Source organism: Macaca thibetana, chromosome 16 (genome assembly GCF_024542745.1).
Source record: "Macaca thibetana thibetana isolate TM-01 chromosome 16, ASM2454274v1, whole genome shotgun sequence".
NCBI lineage: Eukaryota > Metazoa > Chordata > Mammalia > Primates > Cercopithecidae > Macaca > Macaca thibetana.
This window is the reverse complement of record NC_065593.1, coordinates 52,067,927-52,089,440: the sequence shown is the minus strand read 5'-3', so window position 1 is coordinate 52,089,440 and position 21,514 is coordinate 52,067,927. Positions and strand designations below refer to the sequence as shown.

Genomic DNA, 21,514 nt, shown 5'->3' with positions numbered 1-21,514 from the left:
AATCTCAACATTACATGTTAGGTAACTGAGGTCTAGAAAGAGCAAGTGACTTGCTCAAGGTCACCCAGAAAGCTGGAAGCAGAGATAGGAGGAGTGCAAGAGAAGCCTAGGCCTGCTGAAGGTGTGCTAGGAAGAGTCTGGAGAAGAGCTTATGTCTCTCCGTGTACTGTTACATCTGACCACACAGGAGCTCTCAGCTTGGAAGGCATGTGTGGGCAGGGGAGTGGTGTGGTCAGATGTGTCTCATAAGATCCCGCCTCTCATTTGACCCTCCCAGGTCTCCTGGGGCCATTACTCTGGGGATGAAGAGGAGGCATACTCGGCTGAGCCGCTGCCAGAGCTTTGCTACAAGGCCGATGTCCAGGCCTTCAGCCGGGCCTTCCAACCCAGTGTCTCCCTGACCGTGGCTGCGCTGGGTCTGGCCGGCAATGGCCTGGTCCTGGCCACCCACCTAGCAGCCCGGCGTGCAGCGCGCTCGCCCACCTCCGCCCACCTGCTCCAGCTGGCCCTGGCCGACCTCTTGCTGGCCCTGACTCTGCCCTTCGCGGCAGCAGGGGCTCTTCAGGGCTGGAGTCTGGGAAGTGCCACCTGCCGCACCATCTCTGGCCTCTACTCGGCCTCCTTCCACGCCGGCTTCCTCTTCCTGGCCTGTATCAGCGCCGACCGCTACGTGGCCATAGCGCGAGCGCTCCCAGCAGGGCCGCGGCCCTCCACTCCCGGCCGCGCACACTTGGTCTCTGTCATTGTGTGGCTGCTGTCGCTGCTCCTGGCGCTGCCTGCGCTCCTCTTCAGCCGGGACGGGCAGCGGGAAGGCCAACGACGCTGTCGTCTCATTTTCCCCGAGGGCCTCACGCAGACGGTGAAGGGGGCGAGCGCCGTGGCGCAGGTGGCCCTGGGCTTCGCGCTGCCGCTGGGCGTCATGGTAGCCTGCTACGCGCTCCTGGGCCGCACGCTGCTGGCCGCCAGGGGGCCCGAGCGCCGGCGTGCGCTGCGCGTCGTGGTGGCTCTGGTGGCGGCCTTCGTGGTGCTGCAGCTGCCCTACAGCCTCGCCCTGCTGCTGGATACGGCCGATCTACTGGCTGCACGCGAGCGGAGCTGCCCTGCCAGCAAACGCAAGGATGTCGCACTGCTGGTGACCAGCGGCTTGGCCCTCGCCCGCTGCGGCCTCAATCCAGTGCTCTACGCCTTCCTGGGTCTGCGCTTCCGCCAGGACCTGCGGAGGCTGCTACGGGGTGGGGGATGCCCCTCAGGGCCTCATCGCCGCCGCGGCTGTCCCCGCCGGCCCCGCCTTTCTTCCTGCTCAGCTCCCACGGAGACCCACAGTCTCTCCTGGGACAACTAGGGCTGCGAATCTAGAGGAGGGGGCAGGCTGAGGGTCGTGGGAAAGGGGAGTAGGTGGGGGGACACTGAGAAAGAGAGAGGGACCTAAAGGGACTACCTCTGTGCCTTGCCACATTAAATCGATAACATGGAAATTAGATGCAACCCAACAACTGTTACTATTTTTGAGTCACCGACTTGGAAGTGATTTGTGGCAGGGCAGAGCCGGTGGGTTAACATCCCGCCCCTGCCCGCCCCTCAACCCCAGCGCTTGGCTCTCTGAGTGGAAGACGCTGAGGGCCTGGGTGGGGGTGGGGGGCTGCTGAGTCTGCTAAAGCTCTAGCCACTGACACTCCCTCCACCGTCACCCGGCCTCAGCCAACAGAGGTGAGGTGGGAAAGCTGCCAGGCAAGGAGGGGCGCGGGTTCCTCTTGCAATACTGTAAAGCAGAGCTTTCTAACAACTAGAGCGCTCTCCAGTAATGGCTGCCTTAGCAAATACGGAGTTCCCGCTATTGGAATGTTCAGACTGTCGTGGACGCTGTGGGCCTTTGCGTGGTGTGGGGGGAGGGGGGAGAGGGGCAAGAGATTCCCTTTTTGGGTGGGCATTTGGATTACATTACCACTTTACAATCCCTTCCTAGTGTCTGATGGAAGGAAAATGAAAAAACTAATTTTAAAAGTTGAGTTGAAGTTTTTCACCTTGAAGAAAAACCTAGGAGGGATTGCAATCTGCAAATTTCCGGAGTAGTTATCATGGGTGTGGTGGGGGTGAGGGATACTTGCTGTTCTCCATCTTCTCTGGGGACTGGGTCAGAGGAAATGCACTGAGCTGGCCGGAAAGAGAGAGGTTGGATATGGGAAAAAACTTCTCTGCAGGCAAGGGCCTGGGATCCAGACCGGGAAGATGGTTGTGGTATCTCTATTCCTAGGAAATCTCTCAGTACAGGCCACTCTCATCTGGAGAGAGGCCACAGCCGAGATGGCCTCTAAACCCGCTCGCATTGATTCCTGGTCTTTGTTTTACACAATCAAAACGGGCAGGATGGTGTTCACGTGCGACAGTTCTCGCGGTTTAATACCGGTCAGCAAAGCTGTACCCACCACTCCAGCCTGGAGTCTAGGGTCGAGAAGGGCGGGGCGTGGCGAGGAGGTCTCAAGGGAGGCGCTGGCCCGACGGCCCCGCCCGTCCCGCCCTGCCCCGCCCCTTCCCGCCCATCCCAGCCCAGCCCGGGCTAGCAGTCCTTCTCAGAGCCTCCGGCAGCAGCTGCGAAAAGAGGTCCCCCACGGCCTCTAGGGGCCAGGATCCAGGGAAGACCCGGAGACGGCGCCGATCCTCAAAGGGTCCCCCACGCCAGCCACTGGGGACCGACCTGGAACCCCCCATCAGAGATCTCGGGAATCGCCGCTGAGTCAGCAACACGCGCGCGCGCCCGCGAAGGCCGCGGCCCCGCCCCGGCCGCCTAACGCCTGGGTTAACCCCTTCCTACACAGAACAGCAGGATATTCGCCCTAAGAGGCCTCCACTCTGTTCCGAGACCACAGAATTCCTTGGACTCTCAAGCCACTCTCCCCAGCTGAGTTCGGTGAGCTGTGAGCTCTATATTCGATTTTATTTCTGGCGTAGGTCTGCGCCTTCCCAGAGTGCCTGCCTCAACTGCTTCACCTCAAAAAGGAGGTGAGGCCAAGTGCAGTGGCTCACACCTGTAATCCCAGCACTTTGGAAAGCCAAGCTGGGAGGATCGCTTGAGCCCAGGAGTTCGAGACCAGCCTAGGCAACATAGTGAGGCTCCATTTCTACAAAAAATAAATTTAAAAAATTAGCCAGGCATAGTGGTGTGCACCTGTAGTCCCAGCTCCTGGAGAGGCTGAGGTGGGAGGATCCCTTGAGCCCAGGAGTTCGAGGCTGTAGTAAACTATGATGGCTGTACCGCACCCCAGCCTGGGCGAAACAGCGAGACCCTGTGTGGAAGAAAAAAAAAAAAAAAAAAAAAAAGGACAGGGGAGAGCTGAATCAGACCCAGAAACTCGAGAAACTGGATTCCTCCCCAGACGTGGAGGGCCACCTCCAGAGCTACATCCTCTTAGTAGCCAAGGCGTTTCCCTTTCTCAGGGACCCTGAGACGAGACAGGGGTTCAGAGAGCGACAGTTGGGTTTTCCTCTGTCCTGTACCAAAGCTTCTCACAGGGATTTTAATTTGTTGGTTGGTGAGCCAAGAGTTAAACCAAGAGCCTGAAGGCGGGCTTCCGTGACGTCACTAGCACCCCGCGTCCGACCTCAGAGACTAGGGCGTGGCTAACATCTTCTCGTCCCCTCCCTCCCTGTTTCCCCGCCCCTCCCTGCTGTCACCCAGCCAGGGGCACATGATGCAACCCACCGGGGTTTCAGCCGTCTGATTGGTAGCCGCGCCCGGCGCCAGGCACAGGGATTGGACAGAGGAGGCTGTGACGAAACCTGGACCCTGCCTAGTAAAGAAGGGAGGAGAGAAAGAAGAGAGAAGGGGGGGCCCCCGGGAGGGAGGGGGCTGGGGGGGCGGGGTCCCAGCTCTGTGCTCGCGCCCCCAGCGCGCCAGTCCCGGGGCTGCAGGGAGCGCAGCGCGCGCGGCCCGGGCCCCGGCCACCGGACGCCCTACCGGACACGACCCTCCCTGGAGCTTGGACAACTGCCCACCTCGGACGCTGCACCGGACACTGCCCCCCACAGGGCTGGACACTCCAACGGACACTACTTCCCAGCTCCGGACATTGCTCCCTCCTCTCCCGGGGCCCTGGACGCTTTTCCCCCTCCCCCCTCCGGGGGCCCAGACACTGAGCCCCCCTCAGCGTCTGGCTAGCATCCCCTTGCACCCCAGCCCAGGACACTGCCTCCTCCCTGTGCTCTTCTCCCTCCTGCTCCTCCCACCTCATCTTTCCCCTGCTCGGGTCGGAGCCCCGCCAGTTCCTCCGACCCCCTGCTGCTCGGCCGCGGCTGCCCGCGCCCCCATCCCCGGCTCCTCGCCCGGATGCCTCTCCCCGGGGGACTGTGGTGGCTTCTCTGCTGCCGTCGAGGCTTCACTCTTCTGCACCGGGACTACGGGGACGGCGAGCTTAGCGGGGACGGGGACGAGGACGAGGACGAGGAAACCTTTGAGCTACGGACCCCGAGTCCAGCGGGCGGCGGGAGGGTAAGTCCCGGGGGTTCGGAACCTCGTCTCAATCACTCTGTCTGTAACCGGCCGTGGAACTCGCTCCAGCCTCCAGCCACACGCTGCGCGCTTGGCGAACTAGGGACGTAGGGGAGGTTTTTGCCTGGGGGCCAAAGCCCCCGGGAGCTCTCGGAGCAGCAGCCCTACTCGGGATGTGCCTGTGGGCCTCCCGCCGCAGGCTGGGCGCTGTCCACCTGCTGGGGGCCCTGAGGCAGGGGAGGCGTCACGCGTGGCCCGACCTGGCCCTGCCTCTCCCTTCCCCGCTGGGCCCGCGTCCCATCCCGTCTCCTTCCGCCTCCGCCAGCGCCGAGGAATGTGGCGAGGCCGGCTGGGCGGCTCGAACGCCTGGGTCCCCCTCCGCTCCCAGTTCGCAAGCGCTGAGGCCAGATGCGAGAGCTCCCGTTGCGGAGACCTGGGCGAGGGGGAGAAGTCATCCCAGGATTGGGGTCTGTGGCGGGGACCCCACGGAGAAGGAGGTGGGGGCTCTTTGAGGACCCCTCCTCATTACCCTGCCACTCAGGACAGAACTCTCGGCTTTCCCGGGTGAGGCTCCTGGGAAACCCCTGAGGGAATGGATGGTGAAGGACACTGGGCTGCTCCCTGATTTTGTCGAATCTCCCCGTGGGGAAACGGAGGCACGATTGGTGTGGGAGACCTCCATCCCCTGACGTCTCCTCCCCCATCCCCCCTGCACACTGGCGGCCAGACTCCCGTGTGCTGTGGCCCAGGTCAGGCTCCCATCCCCCGCGCAGGGGTCCCCAGCAGGCCCAGTGGCTCGGTGCCCGGGTGGGGCGGGCTGCGCCGCCGGGGCCGGCGCCAGCACCTGGCGGAGGCGGAGGGTGGATAAATATAGAGGGGGGGAGGGAGGGAAGCAGGGCACTGCGATTAGGGGAGTTAGCCTAAGAGGGTGGTCAGTACCTGCCACATGTGGTGTGGCTGATAGCCCCACTCAGACCTTCCAGAAAATAGGTAGAGGTTCACATAGAAAAGGCGCAGGACCCAGGCGTCCCCAAGCTTCCCGCTTGGGCAGGGTCGGCTTTACCAGGCCATTGCCTCCCTCATGCTCCACCTCAACTCCCCCTTTCCCGGAGCCTGGGGACAGGTGTCCCTGGCCCCCTCCCCACCTCCCCCTCTTGGCTCTAGCAGTCTGGGAGCAATATGAGGATGGCACGGTTCCCCGCCTGGCTGGCCTCCGGGTTGGGTTTGTGGCCTCTCTCAGACCCCAGTCTACAGTTGAAGTTCCAGGACAGGGGGAAGGGAGGGGGAGGGGGTGGGCAAAACCCTGAACTACACCTGCCTCCAGAGGGTGTGCCCTTCCTAAGCCCCAGAAAAGGGGCAGGGTCTCTGCTCACGGTTGAGTCTCAGGAGAGTCTATGGGAGAATGTAAGACGCTTTTGGAGAAAGCCCTATACTGAAAGGGCCCCTGCCCTTCATTCACCTCTGTGCCTACCACCTGTCCTGCCTTGGCCAGGGAGGCAGTGTGGGAGAAGGGAAAACGAGGAGGAGAGGGTGCCTTGGAGCCTGGCAGAGCGAGCTAACCTCTCCTTTTTCAAAGATGGGAAAACTAAGGCCCAGAGATGGAAAGAGACTTGCCCAAGGTTCCACAGTGAGTTAGTGGTGGAGCGGGAATTGGAACCCGGGTCTCCTGACTCTCTGCCCAGTGCTCTTTCCACCCGACCCTACCCTTGATTGTATCTTCAAAGGGTGACTGAGAGGAGCCTTGGCTCCTTAGCTCCTGCTGTTCTGGAGAGCTTGTCCTGTTGCGATAGGCGGGAGGGGCGAGCCCAGCGGCTCCAGCGCGCTCCACCCCAGTCACGACCCCACTCTGTGATTCCTTCCTCAATCCCCTGAGCAGCCCTGTCCTGAGGGCAGAAGGCACGAACCTTGCGCAGGAAGGGCTTTGACCCTAAGGGCTTCCCCGCCTGTCTCCCCAGGGTCCCCTGGAAGTGACACTGACTCAGCCGGTGAGGAGCGGGCCTGTCTCCAACAGGTGAGCTACGCCCCTACGTCCCATAGTCTCGGGACCCCAGCCTGTTCCCGGGACCCCCATCCTCACTGTCTCCTCTAGCGGTTGCGCAATAAGGGAGAGGCCCTACGCCGGACGCTGTGGTTTGGCTGGGGTCCCGGGGGGAGGTCCGACTGGGGGCGCGGGGAGAAAGAGGGGGGTCGGGGCTATTTCTGGTGCGAGGTCAGAATGGCCCAGCGGTTCCCACAGCCTGGGGGAGGGGTGCCCAGCTTGGGAGCAGACACCCTTGCGGTCTGGGGAGCCCCTACAGAGGAGCCCCCTAGAGGCGGAGTGGAGGCCCAACCCTCCCTCCCCTCTGGCCCAGGCTGCAGAGCTGGGAGGAAACTTGGAGCCTCATCCCGGAGAAAGGGCTGCCGGAGGACGACCCAGACATCGTTGTGAAAGGTAGAGACCCCCCTCAGTGCACTCTGGAGGTCCCCAATCCCAACCCTCCAGAGACTATGTGTCCTACTGATGTTCCTTCCCTCCCTCTCCTGCTCCCAGGTTGGCTGTACCGGGAGCCCCGCGGAGGAGGGGCGCGACCCTGGCTGCCCCCGCGCCGAGCCTGGTTTGTGCTCACGCGAGACTCCTTGGATCAGTTCAGCAGTAGCGGGAAGGGGGCGCGGCGTCTCGGGAGCCTCGTGCTCACCAGCCTGTGCTCGGTGACCGGCCCAGAGCGCAGGCGTAAGGAGACAGGTGAGACCTCCTGGGGACTCTCTTACCTTCCTGGGCAGGGGCCCCAGCAGACCCTAATGGCCCTCTCTGGCCTCTCTTTTCCCCAGGTCTGTGGTCAGTGACTGTGTCTGGTCGGAAACACAGTGTCAGCCTCTGCTCCCCACGCCAGGCAGAGGCGGAGCGCTGGGGGGTGGCATTGCGGGAAGTGATTGCCTCCAAGGCACCCCTGGAGACCCCCACCCAGCTACTGCTCAGGGACATACAGGTAAGAGAGGACACCAGGGAGAGCCAGGAGAGTGGTGGACCCCAAAGCTTTCTGGGCTTGTGAGGAATTCCCTTCCTCATCAAGGTGACCCTCTCCCTGTTCCCCTAGGAAAGTTGCGGGGACCCAGAGGCAGTTGCCCTTATTTACCTGCGGAACCCGATTCTGAGACACACTAGTGGAGCCTTGTACGCCCCGCTCCTGCCCCTGCCCTACGGAGTCAGCGCCCCAGGTGAGTGGTCCCATGGCCCAAGTCCCCTGGATGGGATGGGGTGGATCAGAGGTAAGAATCTGAATCCCTTAACTGGCAGGGACCTAAGCATCCTTTAGGGGCCTGCCAGTTCCTCACTTTTCAAAGGATTAAGGTGAAACTGGAAGCTGGCCAGGGTGGAGGGGAGGAAGCCAGCACCCACAAAAGGGTCCTCTTTGACCACCTTCTCTATGGCTTTCATTCTGACTACTGATTTTCCTTCAGGAGTTTGTACATTCTCCTATTTTTTCATTACACTCTTGAGACCATGCCATATTACCTTTACAAGTGGTATAAAAGCTACCACTTTTGTAGAACGTGCTGGCCTCATCCAATTGTACTTCTCCCTAAATGGTTTAGTGACTGGCCCAGGTCCTAAAGTTAGAGGATTAAAGGGTGCTGGGAGAGGAACCCGGGTTTTCTGACTCCTAGTCCATCCTGTTTTCTGACCTATGGTGGTGAGCCTCAGTATCGAGTTACAGAATCTGGGGTGTGAATCTACAGCCCTTCAGCCGTCCCTCTCCCCAAGTCCAAATCCAGGCTTAGTGGGATTGGGAAGGGGATTCCTGGGAGGCAGAGGTTAAGAGTCTGGCTTCGTGGGACCACTGCTTTCCCTTCACTCTTCCTGTCGTTCGTACCCTCCTCTCCCTGCCACCCCATCCCCTTATATTCCCTCTGACTTTCCCCTGGTTCATACCTTCCTCCCAGGGCGCAGCTCTGTGTTCCCTTTCCAAACCGTCCCTCCGCCCCCACCCTCCCACAGGTCCGGGCTATGCACCCCTGCGCGAGGAGGCGGTGCGGCTGTTCTTGGCGCTGCAGGCGCTGGAGGGGGCGCGGCGCCCCGGGCCCTTGATGCAGGGTGTGCTGCAAACCTGCCGGGACTTGCCCGCGCTCCGGGATGAACTCTTCCTGCAGCTGGCTAAGCAGACCTCGGGCCCTGCAGGCCCCCCCGGGCTCCCGGCTACCCAAGACCCTGCGACCCTGCGGTACTGGCAACTCCTCACCTGCATGAGCTGCACCTTCCGGCCTGGGGGAGCTGTGCGGGGGCACCTCCTGGGGCACTTGGAGAGGTGAGAGGGGCGGGGCGGGGGTTACGGCCTAGGCGAGGAGCTACCGGGCTGGGAGAGAACGAAGGGTCTTTTGCAAAAGGCTTGGTAGGTAAAGAACCCAGTAATACATACAGTGCCTTTGTGGAAGATACAAGATCCTATCTCAGTTGTGAGCAGATGAATTACAATAAAACGCCCCCTTTGGGCTGAGGAATTATGAAAAGGCTGCTTTTCCTCGAGCTGATGCAGGCCAGCGCCAGGGCTTAGGAAAATGTAGTAAAGTGGCTGGATTTCGATTTCAGGTCGAAGGAAAATCACGCAGACTTTCGGAAGTGGTGGGAGCAGTTGGGAGAAAGCTGCCAGGGGACTTGAAAAGTAATTCAGCTCTATGCAAAGCACTGGGGATAGATTTAGAAGAGCCTTCAAAAACTTAAGTTGGGGCGGGGAGGAAATCGGCTAGATAAAATAAACTATAAGAGAAGAAGGCAAGAGGGAGGGGAAGAAAAGCCCTTGGAGTATTGATCCTTGGGTTCCTCCCAACCAGGACCGAGCAGGCACTCCCGGACTCGGAATTGGCGGAATATGCGCGCTTCATCCGGAAAGCGCTGGGCCGGACGCGCGGCCGAGAGCTGGTGCCCTCGCTGGCGGAGATTTCCGCGCTGAGCCAACGGCAGGAGCTGCTGTGTACCGTGCACTGTCCGGGGGCTGGTGCCTGTACTGTGGCCATAGACTCCCACACCACGGCGGGGGAGGTGAGGCCAGAGAAAGGCCCCATGACCTCCAACCCACCCTGCCAGCTTCTCACGCTTGTCTCACCCGCTTCCTGGACCCTAGGTTTGCCCCGAGTCTCAGATTATTTTGGTAAGGGAGGGAGTGGTGGTGACAGGACTAAGAGACCCCTTCTAATTGAATCAACCCCTCCCAGAATCCTGGCAAGACCCCTGAGTGGTCTGACTTTCCCCTCACTCTCCTCTTCTAGGTGGCTCGAGAGCTGGTGGGGCGGCTGGGCTTGGCCCGCAGCCGCAACGCATTCGCACTGTACGAGCAGCGAGGGACCCAGGAGCGAGCCCTGGCTGGGGGGACCCTCGTGGCCGACGTGCTCACCAGGTTTGAGAAGTAAATGTCCAGCCCCAGCCCTGCTCTCTATTAGCCCGTCCACTTCTCAGCTGAGGTCAGTCGCTAAGCGGACATTATCCAGCGCTTGCCCCTGGCCCTGCGCTGTGGTGTTCGCTGGTTTACAGACGGACCTGCCTGCCGCAGGTTTGCAGTCCGACTCCAGCCTCACATCCGCGGTGGGCTCCGCCCAGGCCCCGCCCCGTCCCCGCCCCAAACATATGGACCCGCCCCCACCCCGAGCTGCCCTAGCTGTGCGGTCAGGCTTCTCCCTAGTGCGGCGTCCGCTCCTCTTCTGCAGCTTGGCCGCGGAGGAAGCTGGGTTGGAGGACTCGCCCGACTCCGGGTGGAGACTATGTCTGCGTCTTCACGGACCTCTGCACCCTGAGGGGCTGTCCCCAGACGGTCACGAACTGCCTTTCCTCTTTGAGCAGGTGAGGCTCTCCGGCGTTCACGCCTCCAAACAGACCCCCAAGCCTGAACCCCTGGTTTTCGGGCCATCTCATTACTATGGCAGCCCCGCGGGAGGCTTGACTGGAACCTAGACCTCCTCAGATTCCGAGAGGCGTTTTCGCCTGACGCCGGGTGCCTCCCCTGCAGGCTCACGCTCTGCTGCTGCGGGGCCGGCCGCCCCCACCCGACGACACGCTGCGCGCCCTGGCGGCGCTGCGCCTGCAGAGCCTGCACCGGGACTTCTCCCCGCGGGTGCCCCTGCCCCGCCTGGACCGCCTGCTCCCGCCCCCGGCCCCGCCGCGCGAAGACCCGCCCCGCCCGACCCCCAGGCCGCCCCCCTCCGCTGCCCTGCTGGCCGGGGCCCTCTGGAGCCCGGGCCTGGCCAAGAGGCGGGCGGAGCGGGCACGGCGCGGCGGGGCCGGCCGCATGGCGGGAAGCATGGCCCGCGAGGGAGGAGGCGGCGCCGGCACGGCAGCTGCAGTGCTGGGCGGCTGGAAGCGGCTGCGGGGCATGGGCCGAGCTGAGGCCATGGCCGCCTACCTGGCCCTGGCGGCGCAGTGTCCGGGGTTCGGCGCTGCTCGGTATGACGTTCTGGAGCTGAGCACGGTGAGGGGGAGAAGGGAGAAGGGGACTCTGGCGGCCCAAGCACCACACCTTTGCCCCAGAGCCACAGGTCCCACGGAGGGTCACGTCATTCCCCACATCCAGAACAGCCCACCTCAAACCCCAGGAGTCACCAGCCCTTGGGCCCTCACATCCCTGGAGCCTTAGCCCCCTCCACACACGTGCTGTGAATCATAGGGGGATCAGGAAACTCCTGCTCACAGACACCCATCTCCCCCTACCAAAAATAACGCTGGACTCCTCCTTCCACCCTGACTCTGCCCCTGTGTCTGCAGGAGCCTGGTGGGGGTGCTCCACAGAAGCTATGCCTGGGCTTGGGAGCCAAGGCCATGTCTCTCTCCCGGCCGGGGGAGACAGAGCCCATCCACAGTGTCAGCTATGGCCATGTGGCCGCCTGCCAGCTAATGGGCCCCCACACTCTGGCCTTGAGGGTGGGAGAGAGCCAGCTCCTCCTGCAGAGCCCCCAGGTGAGTGGGAAGAGGAGTTGTGGGAGGAGGAGAGAAGGGAAGGGATGTCAGGAAACATTTTCGGAACACCAAGCATGGGCCAGGTAGAGTTCTAAGCACTGGGGATCCAGCAGTGATCACAGACAAGCTGAAGGAGCTTACACTAGAGTGGGGGAGTCAGACAATAAACAAGGAATCCCAGGCTATGAAGACAGTGAGAAATGCTACAAAGGAAAGAATGATGTGACAGGAAGTCAGAGAAGGGTTCTCAAAAACGGTGCCATTTAAGCTAGCCAGGGAAGACCTGGGGGAACAGCATTCCAGGTGGAAAGAATTGCAAGGCGGCCAGGTGCAGTGGCTTGTGCCTGTAATCCCAGCACTTTGGAAGGCCGGGGCAGGCGGATGACGAGGTCAGGAGGTCAAGACCATCCTGACCAACATGGTGAAACCCTGTCTCTACTAAAAATACAAAAATTAGCTGCGGGTGGTGGCGCACACCTGTAGTCCCAGCTACTCGGGAGGCTGAGGTAGAAGAATTGATTGAACCCGGGAGGCAGAGGTTGCAGTGAGCCGAGGCACTCCAGCCTGGCAACAGAGCAAGACTCCATCTCAACACCAACACCACCAAAAAAAAAAAAAAAAAAAAAAAAAAAAAAAAAAAAAGAATGTTAGAAGAGCAGAAAGAACCAAGTATGACTGGCACATAGAAATGAAGGAGACAGTGATGATAAGGAAGAAAAGGTTGCAGGGCCATAGCACGTAGGACCGTGGTGGGGAAACTGGAGCCCTAGAACCTGGAGAAAGGATGAGAAAAAGAAGAGAACCTGGCAGCGCTTGTTGCACACTGACCTCTGCCCTCTCTTAGGTGGAAGAGATCATGCAGCTGGTGAATGCCTACTTGGCCAACCCCTCCCCCGAGAGGCCCTGCAGCAGCTCTTCTCGTCCATGCCAAGACCTGCCAGACACCTCCCCTCCCAGCCAGCACCCGGGCCTGGACGAGCCCCAGGGACAGTCTGGCTGCTTGGGGCAGCTGCAGGACTGAGCCTGCCAAGAGGTCACGACTTCCCTCCTGCCTCCAGCCTGGGCCAGGACTGCTCCGAGATTTGAGGGAAACATGGACCCTTTTGGCCCTGCAGGGACAGGGCACATCCCACACCCAAGGGCTACAATGGGTGTGGGCAATTTTCTAGTTTGTTTCTTAATTTATTTGTAGAAGAGAAGCAAAAAAAAAAAAAAAAAAAAAAGTTTCTTATTTACACAAACCCTTCCTGTGGGAGTGTTATTCAGTGGGGCAAGTTAGAACCCCATAATGCAGAGCCCCGCCTCTGGGGACGCCCACACCCTGGGCTTTTACCAGGCTCTGGGGGAAGTCTGGACACCACAGCGCTTCACCCGCCCCCTCCTTGACCTTCTAGACTTAACCTCCTCCTGGCCATTATGCTGCCACAGGCTTGTGGGTGGAGCAGGCAAACAGGCCTCATTGGAAGCTGGCAGTTACTCACCCTCCCTTCTTCATTGAGTGGCATACGGATGGCCTCCTGGAATCCCTGAGGCTGGAGGGCAATGAGTCATCAGATCTGGCACTGCCCATTTCTTACACTGGTGTCCAGTTCTGGGCCCATCATTAGTGTGCCTAATGCTTTGGGCCTAGAATGGAGAGAAGCTTGGGGCAGATAACAAACCCATGAATTTCTCTGGCACAGAAAAGTAACTCAGGATGTGCTCAGCCCTACTCTTGAATTCTGTTTCTACTAATCAGGTTAGGTTGAACTGGATTGAGTTCCTGGAACTCTCATGGCCCTGGGCACTGGGAATCTGGAGTCTCGGCTCTTCTGGCCTGCTCGTAATGTAGCGTGCCCTCCTTCGGTAGACCCCACCTCCTCTGCCTTGAGTGGAAGAGGTTGGGGCAACATTGACCCTCACTGGGGCAAACCTTAGGCACTGAGGAGACAGCAAACCTCAGTAAAGCTCTGTAATCTTGAGACAAGGGCTGACTCTAGTAAAACAGCTTAGTTCAAGGTGAGGGATGCCAGTGGAAACAGTGAACACACTAAGATTTGGACTTAGTGGTAAGACGTTGGAGGACGTGAAAGCCACCCTACTGTCAGAGGCCTAGAAACTGGACCCCTTCACCACCCCCTGTATTCACAGATCAAGCCCTGGCTATACTGACAACCAAGCTTTATTACTTTATCAAAGCTGAACAAGCATATCAAGAGTTAGGGCATGGAAGGGAGGAAGCAGGAGGAAGCTCATGGGCTGGAGATGAACCAAGAAGGGTTGTCCATGAGGTGAAGTTGGGTCAGAGGGAGCAGGCATGGTCGAGGCTGTGCTTCCCATCCAGGAATAGTGGGGAGGGAAATCACTGCTCCTGGGTGCCCCAGGAAATGTAGTCTGGCTGGGTGGCTGCATGGTACTCATCAATGAGCTCCTGAACAACCTCCCTAGACCTGTCCATCTCATCAAAGTTGTCCTTGAACATGTCCTCCTTACGGAACTGCTCAAGGAAGGCATCCCGCTTCCGCAGCTTGTCGAACTGCTGGCAGGAACTTTCAAAGAGCTGAAAGAGATGAAAATCTCCAAAATGCGAGCCAGGGGGTTAGGAGTGAACTTGGGGAAGATGATGAAGGTAGCCAGTGGAACAGACTCTTCCTGAGAAGAACAGAAACCTAGACTCACCGAGGAGATGCTGGTGTGGTTGGCCATCATGAGCCCACTGACCCGGTGGGCCGAGGGCAGGTAGGGAGACTTCCTCGATAGGGCCACTTGGATGCTGGCGGGGCCCCACGGGATGAAGTTGGCCAACTTCCGTTCCCGAATCCTCTGCAGGCTCTTGTGGACCTGGGGTGGGCACACGAGCAGTGGAGGTGGCCTCTCCTCTACCCCTGCGGGTCCAGGGTGCGGGATGAAGGGGCCTCCCCTACCTGGGTGGGGTCCACCTCTCCCTGGATGATGTTGAGGATGGCGATGTAGCAGTGGTTGGTCTGGCGGTCTCGGCCTGTGGACACCATCACATTCTTGGGCTGCAGCAGCCGCCTCATCACATCCAGGACCGTGGTCTTCCTCACGCTGGCCACCTGATGGGACAGTGAGACAGGAACCCGGCCAGCGCTCAGGGCAGAGTCCCCCTTTGACTTCTCCTTGGCAGAAACCAAAGGCAGAGGGAGGGTAGAGAGCAAGTCAGCAAGAAAGTCGCCTGCTCTGTGCTAGTCCCTGAGCACAGTGCCTCGGGGCCCGCAAAGGGCAGCTCCTGGGGCAGTGGGGAAGACAGAAAGGCTAGGGCAGGGCCTGCTGGGCCCAGGGCCGGCCTGGCCTGGGACACTGAAGGCTGCTCTTACTGATTGGTCCGTAGTGAGCGGTGTGTAGCCGGTCATGAGGAAGTGGAGCCGTGGGGTGGGAATGAGCGAGGCGATGAGGCCGATGAGGTCATTGTTCATGTAGCCGGGGTAGCGCAGGGTGGTGGTGCTGGCCGACATGATGGTGGACACCTGGGGACAGGCGTGCCATGTCATGGGCCTCGGCCTGGGTGGGACTTTCCTTCCCCAGATGACCCTCCAGCAAGGAGGGCTTCCAGTCCAAAGGAGTCCAGGAGTGGGGGCCCACCAGCTGGTTGATCTGGGAGAAGGACGGGTTCTGGATGTGCAGGCGGTCTGTGGCAATCCGGTTCAGGGCTGTGTTGTCCAGCACCACCTACGGGGACAGAAGAGGGTCACAGCATCTTGAGGATAAAATGGGCATAGAAATAAGATATTGGCTTAGCCCCTGCTGAACTCCAAAGCCAAGAAGTAGGTTTGTTAGTTTAAAAAAAAGTACTGCTGGACGTGGTGGCTCATGCCTGTAATCCCTGCCGTTTGGGAGGCCAATGTGGGAGGATCACTTGAGGCCGGGAGTTGGACACCAGCCTAAGCAACACAGCAAGATGCCATCTCTGTAAAAAATATACATAAAAAATAACAGAAAGAAAAGTACTGTTTCTGGGGCATCATGAGATACTCTCAGACTACGCAGGGCAGTAAACAAACCCGTGAGTACCCACATGTGCCATACACTGTGCTTGGCTCTGGGGAGACCACAGAGAGGAACAGGCACCATCTTTCCCTTCATTAGGCCTACAGTCTCGTGGAGGGAGGCACACTAAATATAAAACAAAAAAGTATAGTTAACTCCCTGAAATACAAAGTAATCTGATCTTGACTGAGTAGTCAGGAAAGGTTTTGCTAAGAAAGTTTTCCTTGAGCTGAGAGTACAAGCATGAGTGGGCATGAAGTAGGCAAAGGTGGGGTACATGGTGGTGGGGGGAAGGTATATTCACTTCGTTGAGAGTTTTGCTGCCTAAAAGGATTCTAAGAAACTTAGAGGTCAGGACCTTATTTCCTAATTTGGCCCACAGGTATGGCTTTGTTGGTCCTCTGTTCTGTGTGTATAGGGGCTGGGGAAGGGCGGGGTGAATGAGACTCACTGGCCTGAGGAGACAGACCAAAGTCCTTTACTCTTTTTTTTTCTTTTTTTTTTTTTAAACACAAGGTCTTGTTCTGTTGCCCCAAGCTTGAGTGCAGTGGTGTGATCATGGCTCACTGCAGCCTTGACTTTCTGAGAAATCCCCCAACCTCAGCCTCCCGAGTAGCCAGGACTATAGGCGCACACCACCATGCCCGGCTAATTTTTTTTTTATGTTATTTTTTGAGGCAGAGTCTCACTTTGTCACCCAGGCTGGAGTGCAATGGTGTGATCTTGGCTCACCGCAACCTTTGCCTCTGGGTTCAAGCGATTCTCCTGCCTCAGCCTCCAAGTAACTGGGACTACAGGCACATGCTACCAGGACCAGCTATTTTTTTTTTTTTTTTGAGACGGAGTCTCACTCTATCACCCAGGCTGGAGTACAATGGTGCAATCTCAGCTCACTGCAACCTCTACCTGCAGGGTTCAAGCAACTCTCCTGCCTTAGCCTCCTGAGTAGCTGGGACTAGATAGCTGGGACTACAGGCGTATGCCACCATGCCTGGCTAATTTTTTTAGTAGAGACGGGGTTTCTTCATGTTGGTCAGGCTGATCTCGAACTCCCAACCATAGGTGATCTGCCCACCTCAGTCTCCCAAAGTGCTGGGATTACAGGTGTGAGCCACCGCGCCCAGCCCTAATTTTTGTATTTTCTGTGGAGATAGGGTTTCACATGTTGCCCAGGCTAGTATTAAACTCCTGAGCTCAAGCAATCCATCTGCCTCGGCCTCCCAAAGTGCTAGAATTACAGGCATGAGCCACCACACCCAGCCCCTCAACTCTTTCTTTGCTCACCACACAGTCTGCGTTCTGCGTCAGCCTCTTGAGTGTCAGGAGTGAATTGTACGGCTGAACCACCACGTCACTCATCTCGTCCTGGTAGGGAAACACTGAATAAGTCTGCACCAGCTTCTTGGGGTACCTGAGAGAAAAGAGGGTGGTGGCATAGTGAACTGGAAGGACCCCCCATCACTGCCCATCTGTGCCATTTTGTACAAAAGGGGTGAGGGCAGAACTGAGTCTTCAAAGCCAAAAAGGATAAACCTGAAAGCTTCAAACTCTGTAGATCCCCTCCCCTCCATAGGTAAGCCCCCACCCCCCAAAATAGCTTCCAACATGGTCCTTGGGTGGGTCTGTCCCTATGACTCAAAAGGGGTAGTGGCAGACTTTCTAGCTCAAGAGAAAAAAAGCAATGACATTATCCAGGGAACCAGGGTTAATGCCCTCTCCCCGAACACAGGCTTGCCTGTCATTCAGTCGCTCCAGGAGGTAGGAGCCCAGGCCAGAACCTGTACCCCCAGCGATGGAGTGACACAGCACGAAGCCCTGTGTGTATACAGGAATAAACACACTCAGTTTCTCCTGCCACACTCTCACAACACAATTCTGATACCAGATGGGTGGGGTTTTACCACACACATCAGGTAAGCAGCCAATTCTACAGTAGATGCCAGCTGGGTATCCACTAATTCACTTGAATTCTGGACTACCTACAGACTGTCCCTGACTTAGGATGGTTTAATTTAAGATGTTTTGGCTTTATGATGGGTTTATCAGGATGTAATCCCATCTTAAATCAAGAAGCATCTGAATTACAACGGTTCAATTTACAATTTTTCAACTTCATGATGGGCTAATTGGGTTATAACCTGACACATTTCTACTTACAATATTTTCCATTTTTTTTTCTTTTTTTGAGACGGAGTCTTGCTCTGTCACCCAGGCTGTAGTGCCCAATCTTGGCTCACTGCAACCTTTGCTTCCTAGGTTCAAGCCATTCTCCTGCCTCAGCCTGTTAAGTAGCTGGGACTATGGGCATGCACCACCATGCCTGGCTAATTTTTGTATTTTTAGTAGATATGGGGTTTCACCATTTTGGTCAGGCTGGCCTTGAACTCCTGACCTCAATTGATCTACCCGCCTCGGCCTCCCAAAGTGCTGGGATTACAGGCATGAGCTACCGCGCCCAGCCTCAAATTTGTTTTGGTTTTAGAGACAGGATCTCACTCAGTCCCCCAGACTGCAGTGCAGTGGTGTGATCATAGCTCACTGCAGCCTTGAATTCCTGGGCTCAAGGCATCTTCCTATCTCAACCTCCAAGTAGCTAGGACTACAGGCAGCACCATGCCTGGATGATGTTTGTATTTTTTGCAGAGATGGGGTTTCACCATGTTGCCCAGGTCCTGGGCTCAGGTGATCCACCCGCTTCAGCCTCCCAAAGTGCTGGGATTACAGGCATGAGCCACTGTGCCTAGTCAATATTTTCAATTTGTGATGTCCTGATAAACCCACTGTAAGTTGAGAAGTATCCGTACCTAAAGATAGCATCGGATCCCACAGAGTGAAGGCTCAGTCCCACAAGACTCTCCCACTTCCAATGCCAATACAAGCTTCAGGTTGTTTTATCTGTGCCTCTGACCAACCGGCTATAAATCGGGGTTCTCAGGACTGCTCCTTGGGTTCAATTAATTTGTTAGAGTAGCTCGCAGAACTCAAGGAGACACCCACTTACGTTTACCCGTTTGTTATAAAGGATATTTTAAAGGATACAAATAAACAGCCAGATGAAGAGATACCGAGGGGAAGCTCTGGAAGGTTCCGGCGCACAGGAGCTGCTGCCCTGTGGTGCTGGGTTTGCAGCCTCCCGGCCTGTGGATGTGTTCTTGTTCACCTTCCTGGAAGCCCCCGAACTCAGTCCTTTTGGATTTTTATGGAGGCTTCATTACACAGGCATGACTGATTAAATCATTGACAATTGGTGCTCTACTCAATCTTCATCCCTCTCCCTTCCCCAGAGGTGAGGGATGGGCCTGTAAATTCCAACCCTCAGAGCACCAGGTTTGTTCCCCTGGCAACCAACACCCCATCCAGTGGCTATCTGGGACTTTCCAAAAAATCGCCTCTTTGTTTTTGTTTTTTTTTTGAGACAGAGTCTCGCTCTGTCGCCCGGGCTGGAGTGCAGTGGCCGGATCTCAGCTCACTGCAAGCTCCGCCTCCCGGGTTCACGCCATTCTCCTGCCTCAGCCTCCCGAGTAGCTGGGACTACAGGCGCCCACCACCGCGCCCGGCTAATTTTTTGTATTTTTTAGTAGAGACGGGGTTTCACCGTGTTAACCAGGATGGTCTCGATCTCCTGACCTCGTGATCCGCCCGTCTCGGCCTCCCAAAGTGCTGGGATTACAGGCTTGAGCCACCGCGCCCGGCCAAAATCGCCTCTTTAACATAAGCTCAGGTTTGGTTGAAATGCACTTGTTCCTCCTTAGTACAGCGGTTAGTAAAATTAACTAATTAAAATAAAATGAAAGATTAATCTAAAAGAAAGGGGCTTGTTATAAATAACAAAAGACTGTCTTTCACCTTTATCACTCTGGAGCTGTTCTGGAGCTGTTTCAGAAACCAAGGACGAAAGGTCAAATATTGTAACAAAACATACTCTTATTGCTCTAGTCCCTTAGGAAATTACATGGGTTATAAGAGTTGTAAGCCAGGAACACATCGCGCCCAGCATGGGGAGAGACGGAGAGGCAGTCTCCAAGGATCTGGGGGAAGACTTCGGCATGGCTCATTCCCCATTCCCAAAACGCCCATGTCTCAAAGCTTCCTCTTACGCATCCAGGCTGAGGCTCCTTGGGAAGGTTTGGAGCTGGAGAAGCTGAATGACTCATGCCTAAGGGGCCAGTGCCATTCAGATTTATGACTTCCTTAAGAACAAAGATTATATTTTATTCACCTCAATATCCCACATCTGATGCTCCATAAATGGGTTTTGAATTGAATTGCTCCCCTCACATCACCTATCCAGGCCACCTCCTGACGTTTCCCCAGCACTCTTCAGCCTCCCTGCCCATTCCTTCCCCCACTCCATAACTTCACCTCTAAACTGTCACTTCCATCTGCTTCTCGGTCTATGATATCAAAGATGTCTTCATGAATTTTCTCACCCTGTATAGAGACATGGAAAGGGAGGGTCAGGCCAAAGGTTCCAGAGCGCATCTTTTCTCAGTACAGCACTGTCTACCCTGGAATACTGTTGCCACCCTGAAGCAAAGCCTAGGCTGTAGCCCTCAACCCAGAAGTGCTACTATTGCAAATGATTTGCACAAAATTTGCATAAACCTCTCCCTGGCTGTCCCTCTTGTTTGGGGAATCCTTTTGTCTCTTATTTTCTGGCAGTCTGGTCAAATTCCTAGTAGCTTGAGCCTCCCTTGCCTCTGGATGGGACTATCAAAGGTCTCTGGAATAGTCGCCTGGACACCTGGGAGAATCCACTGGCCCAGTTGTTGCCAGCTCCTCCTCCATGCTCCGACAGGTAGATGTTCTCTGGGTTGTAGAGCTTGGCATAGGGGGAGTTGAGGATGGAGTGGATCACCCGGGGCTCCAGGTCCAGCAGCACGGCCCGGGGGATGTAGTGCTCATCGTCTGCCTGTCAAGGAGAGTCCAGGAGGGGGCCCAATCAGCTAGGGTGGCCCAAGTCCTAAGTCCTCCCAACTCTGGCTCCCTCCAGCCCTCCCTCCTCAAGCCAGCCGCCTGGCCCCACTGCCCAGCAGGGTTCCCAGTACCAGGCCACTCCCTTCCCTTCTGGCCCCTCGGGCCATTGCCGCCCTTGGCCAAGTCGCTGGGGGCACCTGGTAGAAAAAGACGTCCTTGCGGTCAGTGCCTTCGGTGGCGAACTCCTCCACGATGCCCTCGGGGCTGATACCATGCTCAGCGCACAGCTGTTTCCAGAACTCGAACCCAACTGGGGGAGGGGGGAGATGCCCGGGTCTGCTGGAGCCTTAAGGCCTGAGGAGCCCAGTTTTAGTCTCAGAGGCCGACACGATCAGAGGGTGGACCCAAGATGCCTGGGTCTGGTGGCTGCCCCAGTCCCGGGCTGGGCGCGCAGCTCTCGGTCTGGGTTATCCAGAGCAGCAGGCTAGGGGGTTCATGGAAGGGGTAGGGGGACTGGTGGAAGCCAGGCACTTGGGTGGGACCCTAAGGGGCAGAACCAGAGACCGGTGGGGGCGGCGCTCGCTTGCTCACTCTGGTTGCCGCACTGGCCCAGCTGCAGGGTGATGATCTCCCGGGGCATCGCTCTTCAGACGTGGGCGCCCCAGCCCCGGCCTGGCGAGAGTCACGGCTGAGACGAATGCCTGGCAGCCAGGCGCGCAGGACGTGGGGAGCGCGCGCTCTCTTCGCCTCTTGACGCGGATGCTCGGTCTGCGCGTGTGCAGCGCAGGCCTCTCCTCGGCCGGTGGGCCGTGGAGCCCAACCTGGGCATCATTTTCTCCCTCAGCAGTCGCAGCTGGAATTCGGCACAAGCGCACAGTCAGGCCACGCCTGCTCCTGCCCACCGCTCCGCGCCTGCGCAGTGAGACTTGTTAGGGGTGGCAGGGTCGGAACATGGATGTGTGGGGGAGGGGAGGGGAGAGGAGGGGAGGGGAGGGGAGACGCGGGAAGGGGAAGGGAGGGGAGTGTAGGGGCGAAGTGACCAGGTGGACGTGCTTGTCCACGTGTAAGGAGTCACCTACCTATATTGGTAGGTGAGGACTCTGCCAGCTTTGCTAGGTCCAAGGGCTAGAAGCCAGCTTTTCTTCGTTTAAATTTCTATGTTTCAATGGTGTTACAATACATACACATGTATGTTACCTTTTCATTTT

The 21,514-nt window shown here is 57.6% G+C and overlaps 4 protein-coding genes across 8 annotated transcripts in view; 3 read left to right on the top strand and 1 right to left on the bottom strand.

The window, feature by feature from the left end:
* Nucleotides 1-21,514, top strand: part of PSMC3IP (PSMC3 interacting protein) — a 146,736-nt gene that overhangs the window by 36,279 nt on the left and 88,943 nt on the right. The gene's annotated exons all lie outside the window — the stretch shown is intronic.
* Nucleotides 269-1,490, top strand: CCR10 (C-C motif chemokine receptor 10; the record flags this gene model as incomplete). The annotated part of the gene is made up of 1 exon (XM_050762955.1): nucleotides 269-1,490. A coding segment is annotated over one exon (1,074 nt), but the record flags the coding sequence as incomplete, so codon positions are not given.
* Nucleotides 3,889-12,643, top strand: PLEKHH3 (pleckstrin homology, MyTH4 and FERM domain containing H3). Of its 5 annotated transcripts, none has more exons than XM_050762614.1 (13): nucleotides 3,889-4,483; nucleotides 6,439-6,494; nucleotides 6,835-6,914; nucleotides 7,014-7,205; nucleotides 7,292-7,449; nucleotides 7,558-7,678; nucleotides 8,460-8,766; nucleotides 9,290-9,497; nucleotides 9,725-9,852; nucleotides 10,160-10,292; nucleotides 10,459-10,917; nucleotides 11,211-11,402; nucleotides 12,247-12,643. In XM_050762614.1, exons 1-13 carry the CDS (start codon nucleotides 4,322-4,324, stop codon nucleotides 12,421-12,423), a joined length of 2,373 nt encoding a protein of 790 aa, XP_050618571.1. In that variant the 5' UTR covers nucleotides 3,889-4,321; the 3' UTR covers nucleotides 12,424-12,643. The 5 variants fall into 5 exon arrangements, with proteins under 5 accessions (XP_050618571.1, XP_050618569.1, XP_050618573.1 ...); XM_050762612.1 differs by having other exon boundaries at nucleotides 9,725-9,861; XM_050762613.1 differs by lacking the exon at nucleotides 3,889-4,483 and adding an exon at nucleotides 4,799-5,047 and having other exon boundaries at nucleotides 9,725-9,861.
* On the bottom strand, nucleotides 13,546-21,236 carry LOC126938485 (tubulin gamma-2 chain). Its single transcript, XM_050762748.1, has 11 exons — nucleotides 20,898-21,236; nucleotides 20,504-20,616; nucleotides 20,134-20,301; nucleotides 19,752-19,820; nucleotides 17,125-17,204; nucleotides 16,674-16,800; nucleotides 14,985-15,071; nucleotides 14,720-14,869; nucleotides 14,306-14,458; nucleotides 14,061-14,222; nucleotides 13,546-13,941 (listed from the first exon to the last, which is right to left on the bottom strand). Exons 1-11 carry the CDS (start codon nucleotides 20,944-20,946, stop codon nucleotides 13,744-13,746), a joined length of 1,356 nt encoding a protein of 451 aa, XP_050618705.1. The 5' UTR covers nucleotides 20,947-21,236; the 3' UTR covers nucleotides 13,546-13,743.